The sequence below is a fragment of the Penicillium mononematosum genome (assembly GCF_028829835.1).
Source record: "Penicillium mononematosum strain IBT 11891 chromosome Unknown utg000001l:1.0-4488741.0:1.0-4491989.0, whole genome shotgun sequence".
Taxonomy (NCBI): domain Eukaryota; kingdom Fungi; phylum Ascomycota; class Eurotiomycetes; order Eurotiales; family Aspergillaceae; genus Penicillium; species Penicillium mononematosum.
Window position 1 is genome coordinate 1,800,485 of NW_026643271.1, and position 20,908 is coordinate 1,821,392.

General features: G+C 51.7%; 7 protein-coding genes across 7 annotated transcripts; 5 read left to right on the forward strand and 2 right to left on the reverse strand.

Annotated features, from left to right (window-relative positions):
- Positions 1-36: 36 nt before the first annotated feature.
- Positions 37-1,419, reverse strand: N7519_000643 (uncharacterized protein; the record flags this gene model as incomplete). Its single annotated transcript, XM_057287421.1, has 1 exon — positions 37-1,419. One exon carries the CDS (start codon positions 1,417-1,419, stop codon positions 37-39), a length of 1,383 nt encoding a protein of 460 aa, XP_057153504.1.
- Positions 1,420-1,910: 491 nt separating this feature from the next.
- N7519_000644 (proteasome regulatory particle base subunit RPN2) lies at positions 1,911-5,637 on the forward strand (the record flags this gene model as incomplete). The annotated part of the gene is made up of 5 exons (XM_057287422.1): positions 1,911-2,098; positions 2,205-2,374; positions 2,440-2,963; positions 3,029-5,269; positions 5,320-5,637. The coding sequence occupies exons 1-5, from the start codon at positions 1,959-1,961 to the stop codon at positions 5,635-5,637; spliced, it is 3,393 nt and encodes a 1,130-aa protein (XP_057153505.1). The 5' UTR covers positions 1,911-1,958.
- An 872-nt stretch (positions 5,638-6,509) lies between these two features.
- Positions 6,510-8,363, forward strand: N7519_000645 (putative acyl-CoA dehydrogenase; the record flags this gene model as incomplete). The annotated part of the gene is made up of 4 exons (XM_057287423.1): positions 6,510-6,624; positions 6,687-6,698; positions 6,760-7,037; positions 7,128-8,363. The coding sequence occupies 4 exons, from the start codon at positions 6,510-6,512 to the stop codon at positions 8,361-8,363; spliced, it is 1,641 nt and encodes a 546-aa protein (XP_057153506.1).
- Positions 8,364-9,071: 708 nt separating this feature from the next.
- On the forward strand, positions 9,072-10,862 carry N7519_000646 (uncharacterized protein; the record flags this gene model as incomplete). Its single annotated transcript, XM_057287424.1, has 1 exon — positions 9,072-10,862. The coding sequence occupies one exon, from the start codon at positions 9,072-9,074 to the stop codon at positions 10,860-10,862; it is 1,791 nt and encodes a 596-aa protein (XP_057153507.1).
- A 984-nt stretch (positions 10,863-11,846) lies between these two features.
- On the forward strand, positions 11,847-15,135 carry spt5 (transcription elongation factor spt5; the record flags this gene model as incomplete). Its single annotated transcript, XM_057287425.1, has 5 exons — positions 11,847-11,948; positions 12,011-12,199; positions 12,258-14,305; positions 14,359-14,534; positions 14,585-15,135. The coding sequence occupies 5 exons, from the start codon at positions 11,847-11,849 to the stop codon at positions 15,133-15,135; spliced, it is 3,066 nt and encodes a 1,021-aa protein (XP_057153508.1).
- Positions 15,136-15,385: 250 nt separating this feature from the next.
- gmdB (general amidase GmdB) lies at positions 15,386-17,307 on the reverse strand (the record flags this gene model as incomplete). The annotated part of the gene is made up of 5 exons (XM_057287426.1): positions 15,386-15,519; positions 15,568-15,655; positions 15,731-16,609; positions 16,667-16,942; positions 17,005-17,307. The coding sequence occupies 5 exons, from the start codon at positions 17,305-17,307 to the stop codon at positions 15,386-15,388; spliced, it is 1,680 nt and encodes a 559-aa protein (XP_057153509.1).
- Positions 17,308-18,753: 1,446 nt separating this feature from the next.
- On the forward strand, positions 18,754-20,336 carry N7519_000649 (NAD(P)/FAD-dependent oxidoreductase; the record flags this gene model as incomplete). The annotated part of the gene is made up of 3 exons (XM_057287427.1): positions 18,754-19,381; positions 19,476-20,119; positions 20,175-20,336. 3 exons carry the CDS (start codon positions 18,754-18,756, stop codon positions 20,334-20,336), a joined length of 1,434 nt encoding a protein of 477 aa, XP_057153510.1.
- Between the last annotated feature and the right edge of the window lie 572 nt (positions 20,337-20,908).

Genomic DNA, 20,908 nt, shown 5'->3' on the forward strand with positions numbered 1-20,908 from the left:
TCATCCAAAAACATGTATTATATATTAAAGGCCTGATCAGGTCAGCCATGACGGATCTGGCTCATCATCTTCTTCCGATCTGGCATCAGAATTATGGGGATCTGCATCCTTGAGCAGATCGGCTGGAGGTTCTGGGTCGTCATTTTCCAGCTGACCCGCATGAGTGTCCTCATGTCCCTCCTTCAAGCCTTGTTCTATCGGAGGAGACTCTTTGGGAGAAGTAGAATCCAAGGGTGCATCCTCCTCATGCACCGGCAGACCGAAGGCAGGAAGAAGCAAGCCCCTTGCTTCCCGCAAGGCCTCTAGCTCAGCTGCAATGCAGCAAACTAATAGCTTCCAGTCTTTATTTTCGGCGAGCTCCAGATGTGATTCGATCCGGTGAGTAATTCTCTCCATGTCATCCAAAATACTCTTCACAAGTCCGTCTTTGTAACCTGCTGGTGTGGATCCTTCTGACTCGGTCGTTGATGTGGTCATCTCAACATAATGCCGCATATTGGCTTGTAAGCGCTTCTCAAAGCCGGTGACATCGGACACCGCTTGTTTCCATACTCCGCCTCCTTCTTCCAGTGCCAGTATTTCCGCATCCACTTTCTGTTGCCTACTGCGCAGACTGACTTGTTCGGTGTTCCAATGCTCCTGGGCCATGTCGAGTGTGCGACGTTTGGGGTTCAAAGAGTGAAAGGAGGATTCGCCTGAGATTTGCGGTAACGGTTGGATTGGAGGGTCACGGAGGTAGTTTCGGATGTCGGAGTCGAGTAAAGACAAAGATTCAGTATAAGATGAAAGTTTGGCATCGACCGAGTTGTTAACGTCTGATATCTCCTTCACAAGATGCCGATGTTTAGCTTTCATCTCATACAGCCTGGTCTCCAATTCATGGATGTCAGTCTCGAGGTTCTGAGCCTCTTCTTCTAGTTTCTTTGAACGTCGGCTCTCCTCATCTCCATGTATAGTAGCAATAGCGTCTTCTAGGCCATTTCTTCTCGAGAGGAAGCTTTGGATATCATGCAGCGCATTGTCCCTTTCGTTGGTCTGAGATACGAGTATCTCTCGTTCTTCTTCTCGTAACTTCAGTAGATCATATATTGATTGAAATATGCCCTCTCGGGCAGCCCGAAGCCCAATTTTCTTGGGCGCGGGCTGCCTAGTGGGCACCGTGGAAAGGGACTGTGATTGACTTGCATTGGATGACAATGATGGAGTCAAAGTCCCGGTTGAGATATCATCTGCTTGAGGCGCGGCGAGAACAGAGAGAAGGCCTTCGCTTTGAGCATCGATCAGGACTTGGAGATTGCGCTGTATATGTTTTGTCTGACGCTCGACATATAAAAGAGGGTCATGGTGGTACACAGGAGCTCCAGCCGGTACTGGTGGCAGCCTCTTACCACGAAAGGATTGTTGAAGAAGCGTCGACATGATAGAGAAAGGAAGCGTGGATGGCCAGTTCCAACCAGAGGAAGGGTTGAAGCTTCGTCGCGGCAGTCCTGGGTGGGAAGACTATTTAGTATTTTCAGTCCAAGATTAAGCTCTTGAAATCATCACGCGATCAGAAAGAAGGAGCATTCGCCAAGTGACGGTGACCTGTTTACCGCGGACTGGGGCCGCTCGCAGCTGACCGGGCGCCATCCACGTGATCTTTCATGTACAGTCAGCTCCGCTCAGGCGTTGACGTTGCTCTCGCGCCAGCAAAGCTTCTGACAACTGCTCCCAGCTTCCATTTGTACGTGCACTTCATCCATTTCGTCTCTTTCATTTAATCAACTTTTGTCTTTCTTGCCATATTGTCATCATTCGGGGTGACTCATCCTCCCTTGACACCTTGTTCTGCGCTGGGGCTGATTCGCTGTTTCAAGCTCTCTCCCGATTGACGTTGCTTCATCACAACAGCAACAAAACACTTATCATTTCTTAAATTCCGTCCAGCGAATCGTGACGCGAATCGTTTCTCAATAAAGATGGTCGGACTCATATCGGCCGCCGGTTTGGTTGGCTTCCTCTCCGAGCCTGACCCAGAGCTCAAGGTCTTTGCTTTGAAAACATTAGATTCTCAGATCGATCATCTCTGGACAGAGGTTGTAAACGCTGTTCCTGAAATGTGAGTTCCTTTTAGCTAGACTTGTGAGAATGAGCTTCATCTCGATTGTTGCGTCATTTCCCCCGAGTCCGACCGGCTTCTAGGCCTCTGCTGACTATCCACCTAGTGAGGCTCTCTACGAAGATGAATCATTTCCGGAACGCGGCCTTGCGGCACTAGTCGCATCAAAGGTATATTATCACCTGCAGGAATATAACGAGAGCATGGTTCTTGCTCTAGGCGCTGGGAAGCTGTTCAAGTTGGAAAACGGCGGCGAGTATGAGGAGACCATTATCGGTATGTTGAAGAAGATCCGCAGAATTGGCCGTCTGGTACTGATACTAACGTGTTTCTTCATGTAGCGAAATGCGTCGATACCTTCGTCTCTCTATCTGCCGCCCAACGGCCTACTGCGGGTGACCAACCAGCGAATTTGAACACTGCATTCCCAGCATCGGGCGACGGTGCAAGCAGCACATCCGCCAGCCTCACTTCTCCTATCACACCTTTCTCCAAATCCGCTCTGCCCTCGAAATCGTTGCTTTCTCGCGCGGAGGTTCCCGGCGTGGACTCCGCACACCCTGGTGGCGATGACACTACCGTTCAGCACCATGAGAACTCTCTTGTCTTGAAGCGCGGTGTCCAGGGTCAATTGCAGGCTGTCATTGAGCGACTGTTTGAAGCATGCTTCCGACAAAAGCGATACCGTCAAGTCATTGGAATCGCCATCGAGGCAAAGAGTCTGGATGTGCTCCGTATGGCCATCCTCCGCGCCAGTAGCGACGAGAAGCAGGAGGAGGGCGACTCCCGTGGCAGCGAGGAGCTCATGGAATATGTTTTGGATATCTGCATGGGCATTGTCCAAGAACGAGCCTTCCGCAGCGAGGTTCGTGTTTCCAAATATTCCTACACAATTCGCCCGAGTCGGCTAACCATGGCTTAACTCTCTAGATCCTTAAACTAATTTTGGAACTTCTTAATGAAATTCCGGCACCCGACTTCTTCTCGATCGCCAAGTGCGTTGTCTATCTTAATGAACACTCGATGGCCTCCGCTATTCTTCGTCAGCTGGTTGAGAAGGGAGATGCGCGATCCCTCGCCGTTGCCTATCAAATTTCCTTCGACCTTTACGACAATAGCACCCAAGAGTTCCTCCAGAAGGTTCGACAAGAGATTGCTGAGCTTGTTCCCGAAGACGAAACGGAGAAAGAGAACAATGACGAGAACATCGAGCCAAGAGAGTCTGACGCATTACTCGAAGACCAGGGAAGCTCCTCCCGGCCCTCGGGTAAGCGTTCAGATCTACCAGAGGATGCGGTGACTGCATTCAAGAACATTCTCCTAATTCTCGATGGAATCAAGACCATCCAGCTGAATCTGGAATTCTTATACCGGAACAACAAGGCCGACATCGCAATTCTGAACAAGGTTCGTGACAGCCTTGAGGCTCGCAATTCTATTTTCCACACTGCTGTGACACTTTCAAACGCGTTCATGCATGCGGGAACCACTCACGACAAGTTCTTCCGTGACAACCTAGAGTGGCTCGGCAAAGCCGTGAATTGGTCCAAGTTCACAGCCACTGCTGCGTTGGGCTGTATCCACCGCGGCAACCTCAGCCAGGGTCAAAAGCTTCTGCAGCCTTACTTGCCCCGCGAACACATCGCCGGAGTTGGAGGCTCAGGATCTGTATACAGCCAGGGTGGTTCTCTTTACGCCTTCGGTCTCATCTACGCGAACCACGGTGGCATGGCGGTCGACATCATTCGCGACCACTTCAAGAAGGCTACGGAGGAGGTTGTTCAGCATGGTGGTGCCCTTGGTCTCGGTGTTGCAGGCATGGCGACAGGTGACGAAGGAATTTACGAAGACCTGCGGAGTGTCCTTTACACTGATTCTGCTCTGAATGGTGAGGCCGTCGGTCTCGCCATGGGTCTCATCATGCTTGGCACCGGCAATATGAAGGCTCTCGAGGATATGATCCAGTACGCACACGACACGCAGCACGAAAAGATTGTTCGTGGTCTGGCCATGGGTATGGCTTTGATCATGTTCGGACGCCAGGAAGGTGCCGACGAGCTCATCAACGGTCTTCTCGGTGACCCCGACCCAACTCTGCGCTACGGTGGTATTATGACCATTGCCCTGGCTTACTGTGGCACCGGCAGCAACAAGGCAGTCCGCAAGCTCCTGCACGTCGCTGTCAGTGATGTGAACGACGATGTTCGCCGAGTTGCAGTGCTCAGCTTGGGATTCATCTTGTTCCGCAAGCACCAGAGTGTTCCTCGCATGGTCGAGCTGCTTTCCGAATCATACAACCCTCACGTCCGATACGGTGCCGCCATGGCGCTCGGTATCTCCTGCGCCGGTACCGGCTTGGACGAAGCCATCGACCTCCTCGAGCCTATGCTTAAGGACTCCACCGACTTTGTTCGTCAGGGTGCTTTGATCTCTCTTGCCATGGTTCTCGTCCAGCAGAACGAGGCCATGAACCCCCGTGTTACCAGCCTGCGCAAGGCCATGATGAAGATGCTTGGTGACCGTCACGAGGACGCTATGGCTAAGTTCGGTTGTGCCATTGCTCTCGGTATCATTGATGCTGGTGGCCGGAACTGCACTATCAGCTTGCAGACGCAGACGGGTAACCTCAACATGCCCGGTATCGTTGGTGTTGCGGTCTTCGTACAGTACTGGTACTGGTTCCCTCTCACACACTTCTTGTCACTCAGCTTCACCCCAACATCCGTGATCGGTGTCGACCAGAAGCTCGAAGTCCCACACTTCAAGTTCCACAGCAACACCCGCCCTAGTCTCTTTGACTACCCCCCTGAACAACAAGTGAAGGCCGAGGAGGCCCCAGAGAAGGTGAAGACTGCTGTTCTTTCTACCACTGCCCAGGCAAAGCGTCGCGCGCAGCGTCGGGAGAAGCAAGCACGCCGTGAGAGCATGGATATTGACCAAGCGCCTACCACACCCAAGGCTGCTGATCAGCTGGACGTAATGGAGACAGATGAAGCTCCTAAGGAGGAGGGAGAAGAAGGCAAGGAGACAGAGAAGGGTTCTGCAGAGGTACAGAAGAAGAAAGCAGAGCGTGAGAAGGTCGGGTACGAGCTGGACAACCTGTCAAGGGTACTTCCAGCCCAGCTCAAGTTCCTCACTTTCCCCGACCCCCGGTACGAGCCGGTTAAGAGGGTATGTTCATTTCTGTTCGTCCCATGAATTCAATGCTAACAAAATTGCAGCCCACTGGCGGTGTTGTCGTTGTTCTGGACAAGCAGCCCGACGAGCCTCGCGAGGTAATCGAATTGAAGGCTAGCAAAGAGGCTCGCCAAGCACCTCCTGCGACCGAGACCCTCCAAGACCGCCTGCAGGCTGCCATCGGAACCGCTGCTTTGCAGACTCCTCAACGGGCCGATGCTCGGGCTGCTCTATCCGCTGCTACCTCAGGTGCTGCGGCTGGTGCCGGTGTTCTGACGGCTGTGGATGAGGACGAAGAAGGCGTGGAGGACGCACCTGTCCCCGACGAGTTCTCGTACGAGTCAGATGGTGAAGAGCAGTAGAGTGTTGTTGCGGCATAGAATCTTGATGCTGGATGTATTACTAGACTAATCAGGCTGTCTACGCCGACGTGATCTATTTGGAGGGCTAGTATAGCTTTCCGTCACCTGTGATTGATATGGAAATTCCTATGTTACTTTTAAATTCCCCCTACATTCTTGTCGTACTCTATACACTCGATCAGAAGGACCACAGCAGGGTCGCCATGATTTGAACATACCGGTTAGGCCGGCTTACAAGGGTTTCGGGAGTAGAACTTGCACATGCCAGAGGTACATATCCAGTACGAAACCACGAACCAGACTTAATTGTACAAAGTACCTATTATTGTATATATAAGTGTTACATTGAGTATATATAGCTGTATCGAGATATATAGAATCATAGCGACATGGAATAATCCAATTGCAAACCGGCCGATACTCATCTTCACATGTTCACATGCCACGGGGCCGACGCCGTTGCTGACTCAGCAATCCACTGCACCTGGACACTGGGCAGGGCAGCCCTGGAGGGCTGTTATGCCTCGGCATTTCCATTATGACGCAGCACGAGCCAATAAACTGTCTGTCAACGGCGATGACCGAAATGATCAACAACCAATGACTGCTACAACGTAAGGTCCCAAGGTCTGCCTTCTGTGGGAGCATGTGAACTGGTATCATGCTCCGAGGCCCCTTTTGGTGCATCTTCATGTCCAGACTTGGAATATCGCCCGAACTTAGCGGAAATTGTTTCTTGCCCCATACATATATTCCCCAGCTTCCCCGGACTTGAAATTTTCTTCTTTCTCCCAACTATTCCTTGACCTCAATATAAATTTTGTTGTACGCCTTTTCCCCGTCATCCCTCAGCCTTCTCACCCATCGCCACCATGGCAAAGACATTTAGCAAAGAGGACGTCGCCTCCCATAGCAAGGGTGACAGTCCCTGGATCATCATTGACGAAGATGTCTACGATGTTTCCAAGTTCCAAGATGAGCACCCTGGTAAGTCAAGTCACGCGTGCAGATAAGCATGGGAATCACATGTTAACACTTTTTTTGAACAGGTGGAAAGAAGAGTACGTTGACCCGAGAGCATCCGTTACGCTCGATAAATCCATATTAACAGATTGTGTCTAGTTCTCCAGCGAGTTGCCGGAAAGGACGCTTCAAAACAGTTCTGGAAGTACCACAACGAGGGCATTTTGAAGAAGTACAAGGGTCAGCTGCAGATCGGTTCGTTGGATACGAAGAAGGCGGCACCGGCGCGACCTGCCCCAGCGCCAGCCCCGAAAACGGCTGCCCCCGAGCCGAAGTCCACCGCGTCTTCGTCTTCCGTGACACCGCCTGCCACCGGAGCGCCCCAAGACCCTTATGGAGAGTTGATCCCCTTCGCCGATCCCTCATGGTACCAAGGTGTAAGTTTTGATAAGCTTTTGCTTTTGTTATCTGCCACAGATCTGCGGAATTTATGGTTGCACAGAAGCTAATCTATATGTCGCTCATAGTATGCATCCCCCTACTTTAATGAATCCCACGCCGCACTGCGAGACGAGGTTCGCCAATGGGTCGAGTCCGAGATCGAGCCATATGTGACCGAATGGGACGAGGCCAAGGAAGTGCCCGCTCACATTTACAAACAGATGGGAGAGCGAGGCTACCTAGCCGGACTGCTGGGTGTCCACTTCCCCGAGAAGCACACCCCGCACCGCGTGAAGTCTGTGTCACCAGACCGATGGGATTTGTTCCACGAGATGTTGCTGACCGACGAGCTGTCGCGTGCCGGCAGCGGTGGTCTGGTGTGGAGCTTGATTGGTGGCTACGGAATTGGTTGTCCGCCATTGGTCAAGTTCGGCAAGAAGCCGCTGGTCGACCGAATCCTGCCGGGTATCTTGGCCGGCGACAAGCGTATCTGCCTCGCCATTACCGAGCCCGATGCGGGTAGTGACGTCGCAAACTTGGGTTGTGAGGCTAAGCTCACCGAGGACGGCAAGCATTACATCGTCAATGGCGAGAAGAAGTGGATCACCAACGGTATTTACTCCGATTACTTCACGACCGCTGTGCGCACCGGCAAGGACGGCATGAACGGTCTCAGCGTGCTGCTCATCGAGCGCGAAGCCGGCGGCGTCAGCACCCGCCGCATGGACTGCCAGGGTGTGTGGTCCAGCGGCACGACCTACGTCACCTTTGAGGATGTCAAGGTGCCTGTGGAGAACCTGATCGGCAAGGAAAACCAGGGCTTCAAGGTTATCATGACCAACTTCAACCACGAGCGCATCGGCATCGTGATTCAGTGCGTGCGCTTCTCGCGTGTCTGCTACGAGGAGTCTATGAAATACGCGCACAAGCGCAAGACCTTCGGCAAGCGTCTCATTGACCACCCTGTTATTCGCATGAAACTCGCCCATATGGCACGCCAGATCGAGGCCACCTACAACTGGCTCGAGAACATCATCTTCCAGTGCCAGTCCATGGAGGATACCGAGGCTATGCTGAAGCTCGGCGGTGCCATCGCTGGATTGAAGGCGCAGTCTACGCAATGCTTTGAGTTCTGCGCTCGCGAGGCTAGTCAGATCTTCGGTGGTTTGAGTTACAGTCGCGGCGGCCAGGGCGGTAAGATCGAGAGACTGTACCGTGATGTGCGTGCCTATGCCATTCCCGGTGGCAGTGAGGAGATTATGCTTGATCTGAGTATGCGCCAGAGTTTGCGTGTCCACGGCATGTTTGGCATGAAGCTATAAAGCATTTTTTTGGGTGTTTTCGACTGCCGGTAGACCATACCCATTTTGATTCATTTTCTTTTGCTGCTTTTGGCTAGATATCCTCTCGTCTGTGACGACATTTCTTGTTTTCTTTTTTTTTGCTACGATCTGCCTTGTACGATAACATTACATTGGCCTTTTTGTATATTTCACGATTCACGGTGGACATCGCCGCCTTTTTGGGTATTCGCTGCATACAACTCATTCTGATTCATAACTAAACTCTCGGTGTCTCCATAGTTTGCCGTATTAGCTGGCCATTGCGTTGGTAGGAACATTTGAAAAACCATAACTACAACGAAAAGCACGATTCAAAGAATCCATCAAAGGACGGTTTAGCAGAATCTTGAAGTCCCTTCTTTGTTCAGACGAGCCAACTATGCTTGAGGGCCTAAGTTTCCACGTTCAGCACCGGACATCTTTCAATCTCACTCCTTTATTCTCACTTTCTTTGAGGGGATTCGAGCCGCCATCAGGAAAACCCTGAGAACCGTTACCATTGCCTTCAGAGTTCTTTGAGATGGATCTATTATTAGGCAAAAGCAGTGCTGGCTTCCTTTTGAGTCCGAAGCCGGGGACTCGATGTGAAATATAATTTTGAGACTTTCCCGTCTGCCTATTTAGGATATCGAGGCAAGTCATTTATGTCCACACCTTGCCTTGAAGATTATCTGGCAACCATTCACGATGTTGTCTCTACAATCGTTTGAAATCGACGACGACCTTGCATGCGATGTTGGTGGAATGATTCAATTTGTATCTGATGAGCATTCCGCCACATCACTCGTACTTGCCAATATGGTGGCTCGACGAATGCGCGAATTCCGAGACAACGAGGACGATTTCGCCGGCTCTGGGACTGCTCCAATCGATCTCCTGTCAAGTCTCAGCTCAAATGATACGGATGACGTTAGCTACAATTTCTTGCGGGACATAGCCTATTCCATGGATCTTACGACCATGCCTGAGAATTTGCTGGGTCTGGTTCTGCCTATGCTGCTGCATGTTGATACAAAGCTTCCGACCCCCGAGGACCTTCATGCTCTGCACGAATTTGCTGAAGCATCGCCAATGCACCGGGATCAGGTGGAAACATGGTTGAGATCGGAACCGGCTCTGAGCACACTTGAACAGGTTTTCAAGCCATGGATGAACTACTACAGCTTCAAACCCGCGTACCAATGCAGAGATGAGATTGCGGCTTACAGGGCTAGCCGAGGTGGTGCTGGGTTTAACTATGCGTATGAATTCGTGAAAGAATGCCAATGTACAAGCTGCCTCTCACTTCTCGGCAATCTCGGGTTGGTCGATTTCAGGAACTACGACCAAAACGGCAGGAGTTTCCTCCATGCAGCTATTGAGGGCGGAGATCCCGAAAGCGTACTCTTCATTGTCGCTATCTTGCTGAAAGGAGGCCTGGATCCTCGGCACTTTCCCACGTCTATCGATGGCATGTCTATTCCCCACCATGTCGCTTTGATGCACGACAATGATGTCTTTAGGGGAGTCGTTGAGCTTCTAGAGGATACCGGTTACCCTCTATCTGTGTGGAACGATGATGGCCTCAAGCTTGAGCTGTGCAGCTTCATCACTGCCGAAATGGCCGAACTGCTCCTGTCGAAAGGGTTCAATATCACCGAGCTCCCCAGAAATACACTCCCAACGTATCTGCCCAACGAGGATGACCCCGGGTACGAGTCCGGCGAGGAATGGAACCGCGATGCAGAGTACGGTGATCCGATCATCCGAGGCGAAGACTTCGACCCCGACAATGACAAACTCGACCCAAAATCGATTCGATATGATGGTGTTGGAATCAATCCCATCGAACTCAACCCCACCTCCCGAACCATCTGGCACCGAGCAATCGAGAATCCCGAAGGTCCACGAATCCTTGACTGGCTCTTGGGCCACTCGTTTACCCAGCCAGGCTGCCGGACCGACTTCGACCGAGACTCCGGTGAGACTGCTTTGGTAGCTGGCGCAAGAGGAGCCGAGCCGGCTGGTATTGATTGGTTTTGCCAACACTCTGATCCGATGGCGGGTCGGGTCCGAAATTCCCAAGACACCGAGCCCGAGGAGAGCGCAGCTGCTTATGCGTTACAAGTAGCAGCTCACAACCTACGGCCACATTGCGACATCATTTTCAAGAAGCTTTTGCGTCATGTGGACCCGCAGTTCTACTGGGATGTTTCTATGATCAAGGGTTTGTATTGGTTGATTATCAAGAAGTATCGTGACATGCACCAAAGGTTGGAAGATCAGAAGGAGCCAAGCCGTGCAAGAGCTCAGCGAATGGGTCAACTGCGCTCCCTCACTTCAGCCAAAACTAAAGCGCTGAATAACAGACTGGAACCTTTTTGGGATACCTGGGGCCAGTCTGAACAGCGACATTGGCTCATTCAGTACTGTACGATTGTAAAGATGAACTTCCTTGTGAAAGATTTAAGTTGGAATGTCTGGGATGATTCTGAGTAGGTCGAAGAGGGTCAAGGTATCAAATATCCTGGGGGTATACTCGAAGCCAAGCAGTACAACGACTGATTTTGATCACTGACCCGGCTGTTTTTGATGTATATATGATCGTTTATGGCGTTTCTTTTTCTTTCTCTGAGGTTGTTTGCAAACTTCGCTCGGTTCGTCTCTTCATGTTTGTCCAAGGAATTGAGTCCTCATCTTACTGATATTGGATCGGGGCAGTCCTTCGCATTAGTATAATGGTAAGGACATTGTAGTTTGTCCTGATTCTCAAGTAAACCTACATGAGCTTGTATGTCTGACAAGACTTGTATTTAGGTTCCTTTGATAATTCTCAAAGGGGATTGATGTATGTTCTCTCTGCTCTTTAGCTCGAAGGCAAAGAGGAAGTTGAGAAACGCCAGGCTCGGAGGCCAAGTACGGCGCGCCACAACGACCACTCACGCAAGGATTATGCCTCTGGGCAACTCGACCTCCTCCGACACTTCAATTCTCATTTGTCCTTTCTCAAATTATCCCTTAGCAGAGCTATAATTTGCGCCTGCGTTGTGGTGTTGTTACTTCATCTTCTAACAAACTCCGAGATCTCTTCCGGTCCGTGTTCTTTGTAGGCGGTCGCGGAACTCGGTGATTGCCCGCAGAGCTCGACTGTCTACTGTGCTCCCTCTTTAACTTTCCATTCACCTTTCTGCCGTCTGGATCAGCTTCATTTGACCTGACGCTGCTTGGAACTGGTCATTCATCGGAAAATACCCGGACAGTTCGCATCCTGTTATCTACGCCTTGTCCCCCAACTCGCAAGTTGTAGCGCGGTTTCCTTGGATACGGTTCGTCTTGCTTCTCGCATTTATCTTTGTCTTTCCAGTTGCTGATTCTCCTTGCGATTGATAGAGATCTCACTATATCTTAACTCCAAACTACGACGTGCCGAACGTTGCGCGACCAGATCATTTGCAATAGCGCGTTAAGACACTACCTGTCAAAATGTCAAACTTTCTTAACCAAGACTTCGGGTCCGAGGACGACGAGGAAGATTTCAACCCTGCTCCCCAAGAAGAGTCTGATGCCGAGGAGCCCAGAGCTAAGGTCGGTCTAGAGACTCCTGTCAAGCCTCGATGAACAAACGCTAACAAAGGAGCGTGAAACAGCCAACCAAGAAAGAACACTCAGGTGGCGATGGCGCTGATGAGGAGGATGATGTGAAGTACCCTCGCGAAACAGATGCAAATGAGGAGGATGACGCCAAGGATGTCGAAGATGACGAAGAGATTGAGAATGAAGTGGACGAAGACGAGGAGGACGAGGAGGAAGAGGACGAAGACGAGGAAGAGGATGTGGTACGTTCTCCGTGGGACCTGGTAATGCATATTTGTTAACGCATGGTTTCTCTTTTAGGCTCGTCCACAAAAGCGAGTGAAGCGCGTTGCCAATCCTTTCATCGAAGACGAGGCTGGTGTCGATGAGGAGGAGGACGAGGCCGAGGATGAGGAAGATGAGCTCGCCGAATATGGCATGGAAACACACCCGGATGATCTCGATGCGCTACCACAAGGCACCGAAACAGACGACCGCCGCCATCGACAGCTGGATCGCCAGCGCGAGATCGACGCCAGCATGGACGCAGAGAAGCAAGCCCAGATGCTCAAGGAACGATATGGACGCAACCGTGCTGCCGCAACAGATTCCCTTGTAATCCCGAAGCGACTCCTGCTTCCTAGTGTGGAAGACCCCAGCATTTGGGGTGGACGCTGCAAGCCTGGCAAGGAGAAGGAGGTCGTATATTCCATCCAGAAGCGGATCGAAGAGCGTCCACCAGGGTCCCGCAACCCCATTCGAATTATCTCGGCTTTTGAGCGCGGAAACATTATGCAGGGCTGGTTCTACTGTGAAGCGCGCAGGCAGGCCGATGTTACGGAAGGCTTGGACGGCATCAACTTCTACTACCCATCCCAGAAGCTGACACTTGTTCCAGTGAAGGAGATGCCTGATCTTCTTCGCGTCCATAAATCGGAAGAGCTCTTGCCCGGTGGCTGGATTCGCATCAAGCGTGGCAAGTACATGGGCGATTTGGCCCAGATTGAGGAGGTCGAAACCAATGGATTGAATGTCACTGTGAGACTTGTTCCTCGACTGGACTATGGCCTGAATGACGATGCTTTTGGTGCCCCTGCTGCCGATGCTAAGCGCAAACGCGGTGCTGTGAACACCGTCCGCCCTCCCCAGCGCTTGTTCAGTGAGACAGAGGCGAAAAAGAAGCACGCAAAATATCTCTCGTCTACTTCTGGTCTAGGCGGAAAATCATGGAACTACTTGAACGAGAACTACGTGGATGGGTTCCTCATCAAGGACATGCGTGTCCAGCACTTGAATGCCAAAAATGTTAACCCCCGGCTAGAGGAGGTTACAATGTTTGCGCGTGGAGGAGAAGATGGAACTGCCAATTTGGATCTAGCATCGCTGGCCGAGACCCTGAAGAACTCCACCGCTGAAGAGTCATACCAACCGGGTGATCCAGTGGAGGTTTACCGGGGTGAACAGCAGGGTCTTATTGGTCGCACAGTGTCAACTCGAGGTGACATTGTTTCATTGCAAGTCACCGAGGGCGAGCTCGCCGGTCAGACAATTGACGCGCCTGTTCGGACTCTCCGTAAACGATTTAGGGAAGGTGATCACGTCAAGGTTATCGGCGGCAGTCGATACCAGAACGAACTGGGCATGGTCGTGCAGGTTAAGGATGACACCGTCACTCTGCTCAGTGATATGAGTATGCAGGAGATCACAATTTTCAGCAAGGATCTTCGACTTTCTGCTGAGATGGCTGCTGATGGACAACTCGGCATCTATGATGTTCATGATCTCGTCCAGCTTGATGCTGCCACTGTTGCTTGCGTCATTAAAGTGGACCGGGAGTCCCTGCGTGTGGTGGACCAGAATGGTTCTATCCGCAACATTCTTCCTACACAAATCGCAAACAAGATTACCCCCCGTCGCGATGCCGTGGCTACTGATCGCAATGGGGCAGAGATTCGAAGTGGTGATACCGTTCGCGAGGTCTACGGAGAGCAGCGCAGTGGAGTAATCCGCCATATCCACCGTTCGTTCCTTTTCTTGCATAATAAGGCCCAAGCCGAGAACGCGGGTATCTCTGTGGTGCGGACAACGAATGTCGTTACCGTGTCAGCAAGAGGTGGTCGGCCCACTGGACCCGATCTCACCAAGATGAACCCTGCCCTGGCGATGCAAACTCCTGGAGGTGGTGCTGCAATGCCACCTCCTCGTCGTGGCCGCGATCACCTTATCGGAAAGACTGTGACTATCCGCAAGGGTCGTTATAAGGGTCTCGTCGGTATTGTTCGCGACGCCGACGATAGCTCCGCTCAAGTTGAACTCTACACATCTAACAAGCCCGTACACATTCCGCGTGACATTCTGACACCTAAAGAGTATGTTCTTCCCCTACTGTGTTCGATGCACAGCCTTTCTAACTTTTCCGTAGTCCTGTTTCCAAACAGCCCCTCTCCATGGGCCGTGGACGAGGAGGAGGTGGCCCTGGAGGGCGAACTCCATACACTTCAGGCGGTCCTGGGAGAGATGGGTGGGCCGGTGGCAGAACACCGATCGCCGCCGCCGATTCGTCCAGAACCCCCGCTTGGAACAGCGCTTCTGCGAGAAGTAAGTACACCCGTCTTATGAAGTTGACGAAAATGCTAATCATAACATAGCTCCTGCTTGGGGTGGCTTGAGTGGCAGCCGCACACCGGCCTGGAAGAACGACGGCTCCCGTACCGCAAACCCTTACGACGGAAACCGTACCGCATATGGAGGAGTTGGCAGCCGAACCCCGTCCTGGACCTCAGGATCCAAGACACCATACGACTCAAGCTCCGGTTTCGACGCCTTCGCCTCTGGATCCCGTACTCCCGGCTGGAACGCGGGTGCAAACACAGGCAGTCGCACTCCCGGCTGGAACAGCATGTCTGCCGGCAGAGACCAGCGTGATTTCGACGATGCCCCGACTCCTGGTGGAAACTATTCCGCCCCCACACCCGGCGCATACGCTGCTCCGACCCCTGGTGCACCAACTCCTGGCGGGTGGCCCGAAAGTGCGCCCACCCCTGGTGGAGCTTTCAGTGCGCCCACTCCCGGTGGCGCTCCAACCCCTGCGGCGTTCGATGCGCCAACTCCGGCGATGGGTGGAATGGCTGCTACGCCTGGTGCTGGGTATGGTGGTAATGACGGCGGACCACGGTACGATGATAGCCCGAGTCCATAGTTCTTTGTTCTGTTTCTCTTTCAAGCCCCAAAAGCTTGTCCTTTCGCACACCTTTAAGATATCAAACGGGATAGGACCGGTTTCACATATGTATTCTACCTTTTGAATTTACTTTCTTGCAAAACAGCATACGGCGTCAAATAATATTTCCTAGTCACTGAACATGTATGATCTTGAAAGGCATACCTGAATACCCTGAGCGTAGCGATCCGGCCAACCTTCGGCGTGGACACATACCAGCATCCCATTATTAATAATAATCCTTGTCATAAACGGCCAATGCCCGGTCAATGATATCTGCCGCCCACAGGCACTTCTCATCTTGGAAGCGTGGCGTGATGATCTGGATAGCACATGGGGCGCCGTCCACCTCATCGGGGTGATCTGGTATCTGTTAGCAATCTATTCGATACAAGAGATAGGCTCACTGACAGTCCGGCTGCGTATCATCACCTGTTGCCATAGGCTCGGGGTCGAGCTCTTTGGACGCTCTTCCAAATGGAATAATGCATGCGGGATACTGGATTGGCAGAAGTTAGTCTATGCGCCAAAGAGCCAAGGCGAAAACAGCAGAACGAGTCATAAAGATACTTACATCCAACACGTTCCATATCACAGTGTAAGGAGGCCATCCGTATGTATCATGGCCCACGGCTGTATTCTGAGCCCCAGGAGCCAGAATCACATCAAGCTTCTGATCCACCCATGTCTGCCTCCAGACATCATGAACCCGCTGGCGGGCCACATGCAACGCCTGGATGGTCTCAAATGCTCCTAAACCTTGCTGGACAGGGTACGGGCCAGAGAACATCGGCTTTGCAGCCTTAGCAACTGAAGTCACAGCGGGCTCGCCACTAGCCGCAAGATGATCCTTGTGCGGACCATAGACAAAATACTGGAAGGCAAGACGCGACGCATATGCCACACTCCGTGCTTCATCGTCACCATTGACGTGGACAATACGATGTCCTGCTCGCGTCAACGCGTCAACGGCCCGATCTAGAGCCCTCTTTACAGGCGGGTGGAGCGGGAAATGCTCATCTTCAGCAAGCACGCCGATAGTCAAGCTTGCGCTGGCGTCGCTACCTGACGGGATAGTTTGCCACGGGACCGCGACGGCACCAGAGTCATACTTCCACGCCTGGCCGTCGGCGACGACAGAACTCATCAGCAGCTTGAGATCGGCGATACTATGTGCCAGCGGACCAGCTGTTGGAACAAGGTTTGGGATCCCCTCATCGGCACCGGAGACCTGTCCGCCGAAGGGGATACGGTTGCTTGTTGGCTTGAAGCCGTACACGCCGCAGCATAGCGCGGGGATGCGAATCGAGCCGGCGATGTCGGTCCCCACGCCCAAGATCGATCCGCGGAATGCTACTAGTGCGCCCTCGCCGCCGCTGGATCCGCCCGCTGTTAGGGTTGTCTTGTGTGGATTGCGGGTGCGGCCGAAGATGTTATTCTCCGAGTCTGCTGTCTGGTGGTTGTTAGCTTCACGTTCTGAGCATATCCACGAGCCATTTGGTATTTTTACCATCATTGTCTGTGGGATGTTGGTCTTCACGTATAACACGGCGCCAAGCTGTAGTAGCATATTCACTAGTGCTGAGTTCGTCTTCGCGGGTTCGTTCTCGAGAAATGCGACATATCCTATTGTTGTTTGCACACCCTCGACACAGAAGCTGTCTTTTATGCTGATCGGTAGACCATGGAGGGGGCCAATGGGCTTTCCCTCCCGCTGGAGGTACTCATCCAAGTATTTAGCACGCTCCAATGCCTGGGGAAAGAAGGTCTCCGTGAGACATGAGATCTGTACAAAACATGTGTTAAGATGATTGGTCCTTTATGCTATCAGGGATATGTTGTACTCACAACCTGCTGCGCAATAGCAGCCCTTTTACAAAACGCCGTTGTAACAGCCAGTGAACTGACCTGCCCCGACGTCAACTTAACCAATAACTGATTTGCGGTATGGTTTTCCGTCAGGTCCAATTCGACCTCAGAGAGTAGACCACTGTGACGAGGAATATCAACATCTAGCAGACGCGGGGTTTCCTGTGCGAGCGCCAGTTGGTCTGCGCTCAGAAGCCAGTCTCGGGGGATCTTCTGCTCGCATTCATGGTGTTTGGCAGCAACGAGGTCTTGCCAGTTGCTCGGGGGTGCTTCGGATGCCATTTGGGGATGGGATAAATGTGATTTCATGTTGGTGACCGTCTTCCTTTTTATGTAAAATTTATATACTTTTCTTGCTCGGCATAGCACTTGCCCACTAGAACACGTGGAAACCTCCACTTTGCCCACTTGTCTTGACTCCCCACTTGGTTTGTTGATCAAGTGTGTGTCGACCTGCCGTTTTGGGATAGCTTGGAGTCGGAAGGAATCCGCGATAGCACTCGGGGTGTAGAGTGGAGTGAAACGTAGTTGGATACTAACGCCACTTCAATTTCATTACTTTTGACCTTGCAGGGTACCCCTGTCATATACAACATACTGGAAAAATAAGGACCTGGTGTGAATGGCGGCTATAGTAACTTCCAGCCAACTAGTTAACCGGCAAATGCAACCCCTCTGTCTGCCGTGGTTATCCAGCCCTTCTCCAACCTCAACTTTAGTTTATCGATTATATTGATCCGGTTACCACATCTTTGAACTTGTTACCCCATGGAAACTGGTCAGATAGTCCATATCGATCTAGATCACCTCCCACTCATAGCAGACAACGTCGAGGCACATAAACACATTCAACTGGTTGTACAGACCAGGCCTAGCCCCAATGCAAAATACTAGAAGAACCCCACCATTTCCTAAGACCCCGTTGCTGGCCGAAACAATGCTAGAGTCATTTTTGATGGGCTTGGCATACCTTGTTCCTGGAAATTGGCGCAAATGTAGAGTGGGGACTATCGGATGTACAGACGGTGTAGGGCATTTAGATATTTAGATAATGGAGGGTGAGGCAGTGAGATGATAAGCTGCTTGGAATAATCGAGCACATGAACAAGAAAAAGAACAGGGATTCTTCACGTGTGCTCCTTTCACTACCGTTGCCTAGTTTGCCTACATATTGAGAATTAGACGAAGAAACAGCAAAGACCTAGGCAGTTTATCCTAATGATAACTCATAATGTCCATGATCCTTATGGCCAGGTGCGTTCTAAAAATCCCCGCAATCTCTAAATCTCAAAATCTCAAACGGGAAGGTAGACCCACCGGTACGTTATCTTGAACTCTATCATATGGGGCATATGCAGGTGTCCAGGTGGTATCCACGGAAATGAAAACCTTCGAATGAGATTAGCTCATTATCGGAGTGCGTAATTGCATAATTGCATTATTGTTGTAGTCAACCTTGGAACTTGTTATAGGTACCGGGGTAGGTAAGTCCAACAGGCCACTTCTGATTTGAGATCTGATATTGCGCCTGACTATTTCGGCCTCGTGTTTTTATTTTCTTTTTCTCCTCTCACGTATCTACAGGATCTTGAGTAAGACTCAAAGTGTTTTGTCATCTACTACTCTTGCCCCTTGCTACTTATACTCCACCACACACCTCCCTTCTTTGACTTCTTTTCAATCAAACCAACATTCTACCCTGGCCTGTGGCTCTGATCTTTCGCAACAATGCCCTTTGCTACAGACATCCTAACTGACCCTTCAGTCTCAGCCTCTGCTAGACAGCAAGCTCTCGATCGCATCCACTCTGACCCCGGCGTCCCCCAGAGTTCGACGACCTCGTCGTTCTGGACCCTGGGACCACACAAGTTCAGCCAGGAAGCTGCAAAGCCTCTGCCCAAAGAAGCCGATGTTGTTATCATTGGCTCTGGTATTACCGGAGCAGCTATTGCACGGACCTTGCTCCAGAACCGCGCTTCAAAGCCCTCTTCTACCTCCCATCCATCCGTAGTCATGCTTGAGGCTCGCACAGTCTGCAGCGGTGCAACCGGCCGCAATGGCGGTCACATCCTGGAGACAGCCGACGACTACGCCGAGTTCGCCGATATCTTTGGCGTGGACGCCGCGCGTAAGCTTATCCGCTTCCGATTGGCACATCTGAAGGAGATGCTCGCTGTCGCAGAGGAGCTTGGCATCACTACAGAGACGCAAGCACGCAAGATAAAGTTCCTGAGCGTTTACTTCGGCGATGAGCCATGGAAGGCGGCGTTGGAGCGGATGCACCGTTTCAAGGAGGGGATGCCGAAGGAAGCTGCTGAATGGACATCTTATGAAGGAGATGCTATCCCGAGGTACGGTGATATCCTATCGTTACCACCAAAACACCGATTCTAATTCTTTCTAGGAGTTCCGTTTGACGCGTGCCCGTGGCGTCATATCCGGCCCTGCAGGCGCCCTTTGGCCTTACAAATTCGTCACCGGCGTCCTCAAACGTCTCCTTGCAGACTTCCCGGATGACTTCCGGGTTGAGGAAAATACCGCCGTGACCGCTATCCACGACGACACTGCCTCCAACGGCCCAAGATACAAGGTCGAAACAAGCAGAGGCACTATCACCACCCGACACGTTATCCACTGCACCAATGCCCATGTCAGCCATCTGGTACCCGGCTTCCGGGGCCGAATCTTCCCCGTGCGCGGACAGATGTCAGCACAAACTCCCGGCGACAAGTTCCCCAACCAAGCAGCGCATCATTCCTGGCTCTTCAACTACGACCGCGGGTTCGACTATATGACCCAGCTGCCGGGCGGGCAGATGATGCTCGGCGGGGGCTTTGCCCAGGGCGAAGGCGGTGGTCTAGCGGACCTGGGTGTCTCGACAGACTCTGATCTTAGTCTTTACATTGATATCCATTTGTCTGGGGCTCTGCGTGCCATCTTCGGAGCCAAAGACTGGGGCTGCGTGCAAGGCGACCCAGTGCAGGCGATGTGGACTGGTAATATGGCGTTCAGCTCGGACGGGTTCCCCTGGATAGGGCGGTTGCCTGGAGCTGTGACAGGTCGGTCTGAGCATGGGTCTGAAGGAGCTGAGTGGGTTTGTGCTGCGTTTCGGTGGGGATGGAATGGTTCAGGCTTGGCTTGGTGGTAAGGCGATGGCGACTATGTTGCTCGCGCGGGATGCCTCGCTTAATGAGACTGTCAGTGCGGATCTTTCCTGGTTCCCTGAGCAATTGCTGGTGTCAGAGGAGAGGTTTGCTGAGACGGTGTTGCCGAAAGAGGTCGGTGATGACGTGCACAGGGCAAATCTTTAGATTGCTCCTTGGGGTTTTTGCATATTAGATTTGCAATTTCTTTTTCAATATTTTGTCTTGTCTGACAGCGCGGTACTCCTTTTCTTAGTCTATCATCTTTGACAGTTGAGCAAAAGAAAACATCTGTTTTGATGGAATCTTGCAATTATGTTTGTAGTTCTGTCGTGCATGAGTTAGGGTTAGAGTTTTCCGGCTATCTCCTTTAGATCAGGCTTCCATGTTCTCTCAAGGCTTAACAAGCAATGTGAAACCCATTGCTAACGATCATTGGCGAAGGGAAGTGCCTTGTATCCCGTATCATGTACCTTATCAAAGAATCCCAAAGCTACGGTATCATCTTGTACAACTTCGGTAATTCCTTCGGAAAGCCCTACAATCCGGCTCATGAAATGGTACCGAATCCATATCATTCAAAGTATCCAATGAAAGCTCTAACCGTCAACATACCTGATTCGAAATAAATCCCCGGCATAGCCATATCACCCGGCACCCAAACCGCACAACCCTAACCAAGGCAGCCAAATTCCACCAACCTCCAGTAGGAAGTCCTCATTGCTAAAGAGACATGCTGC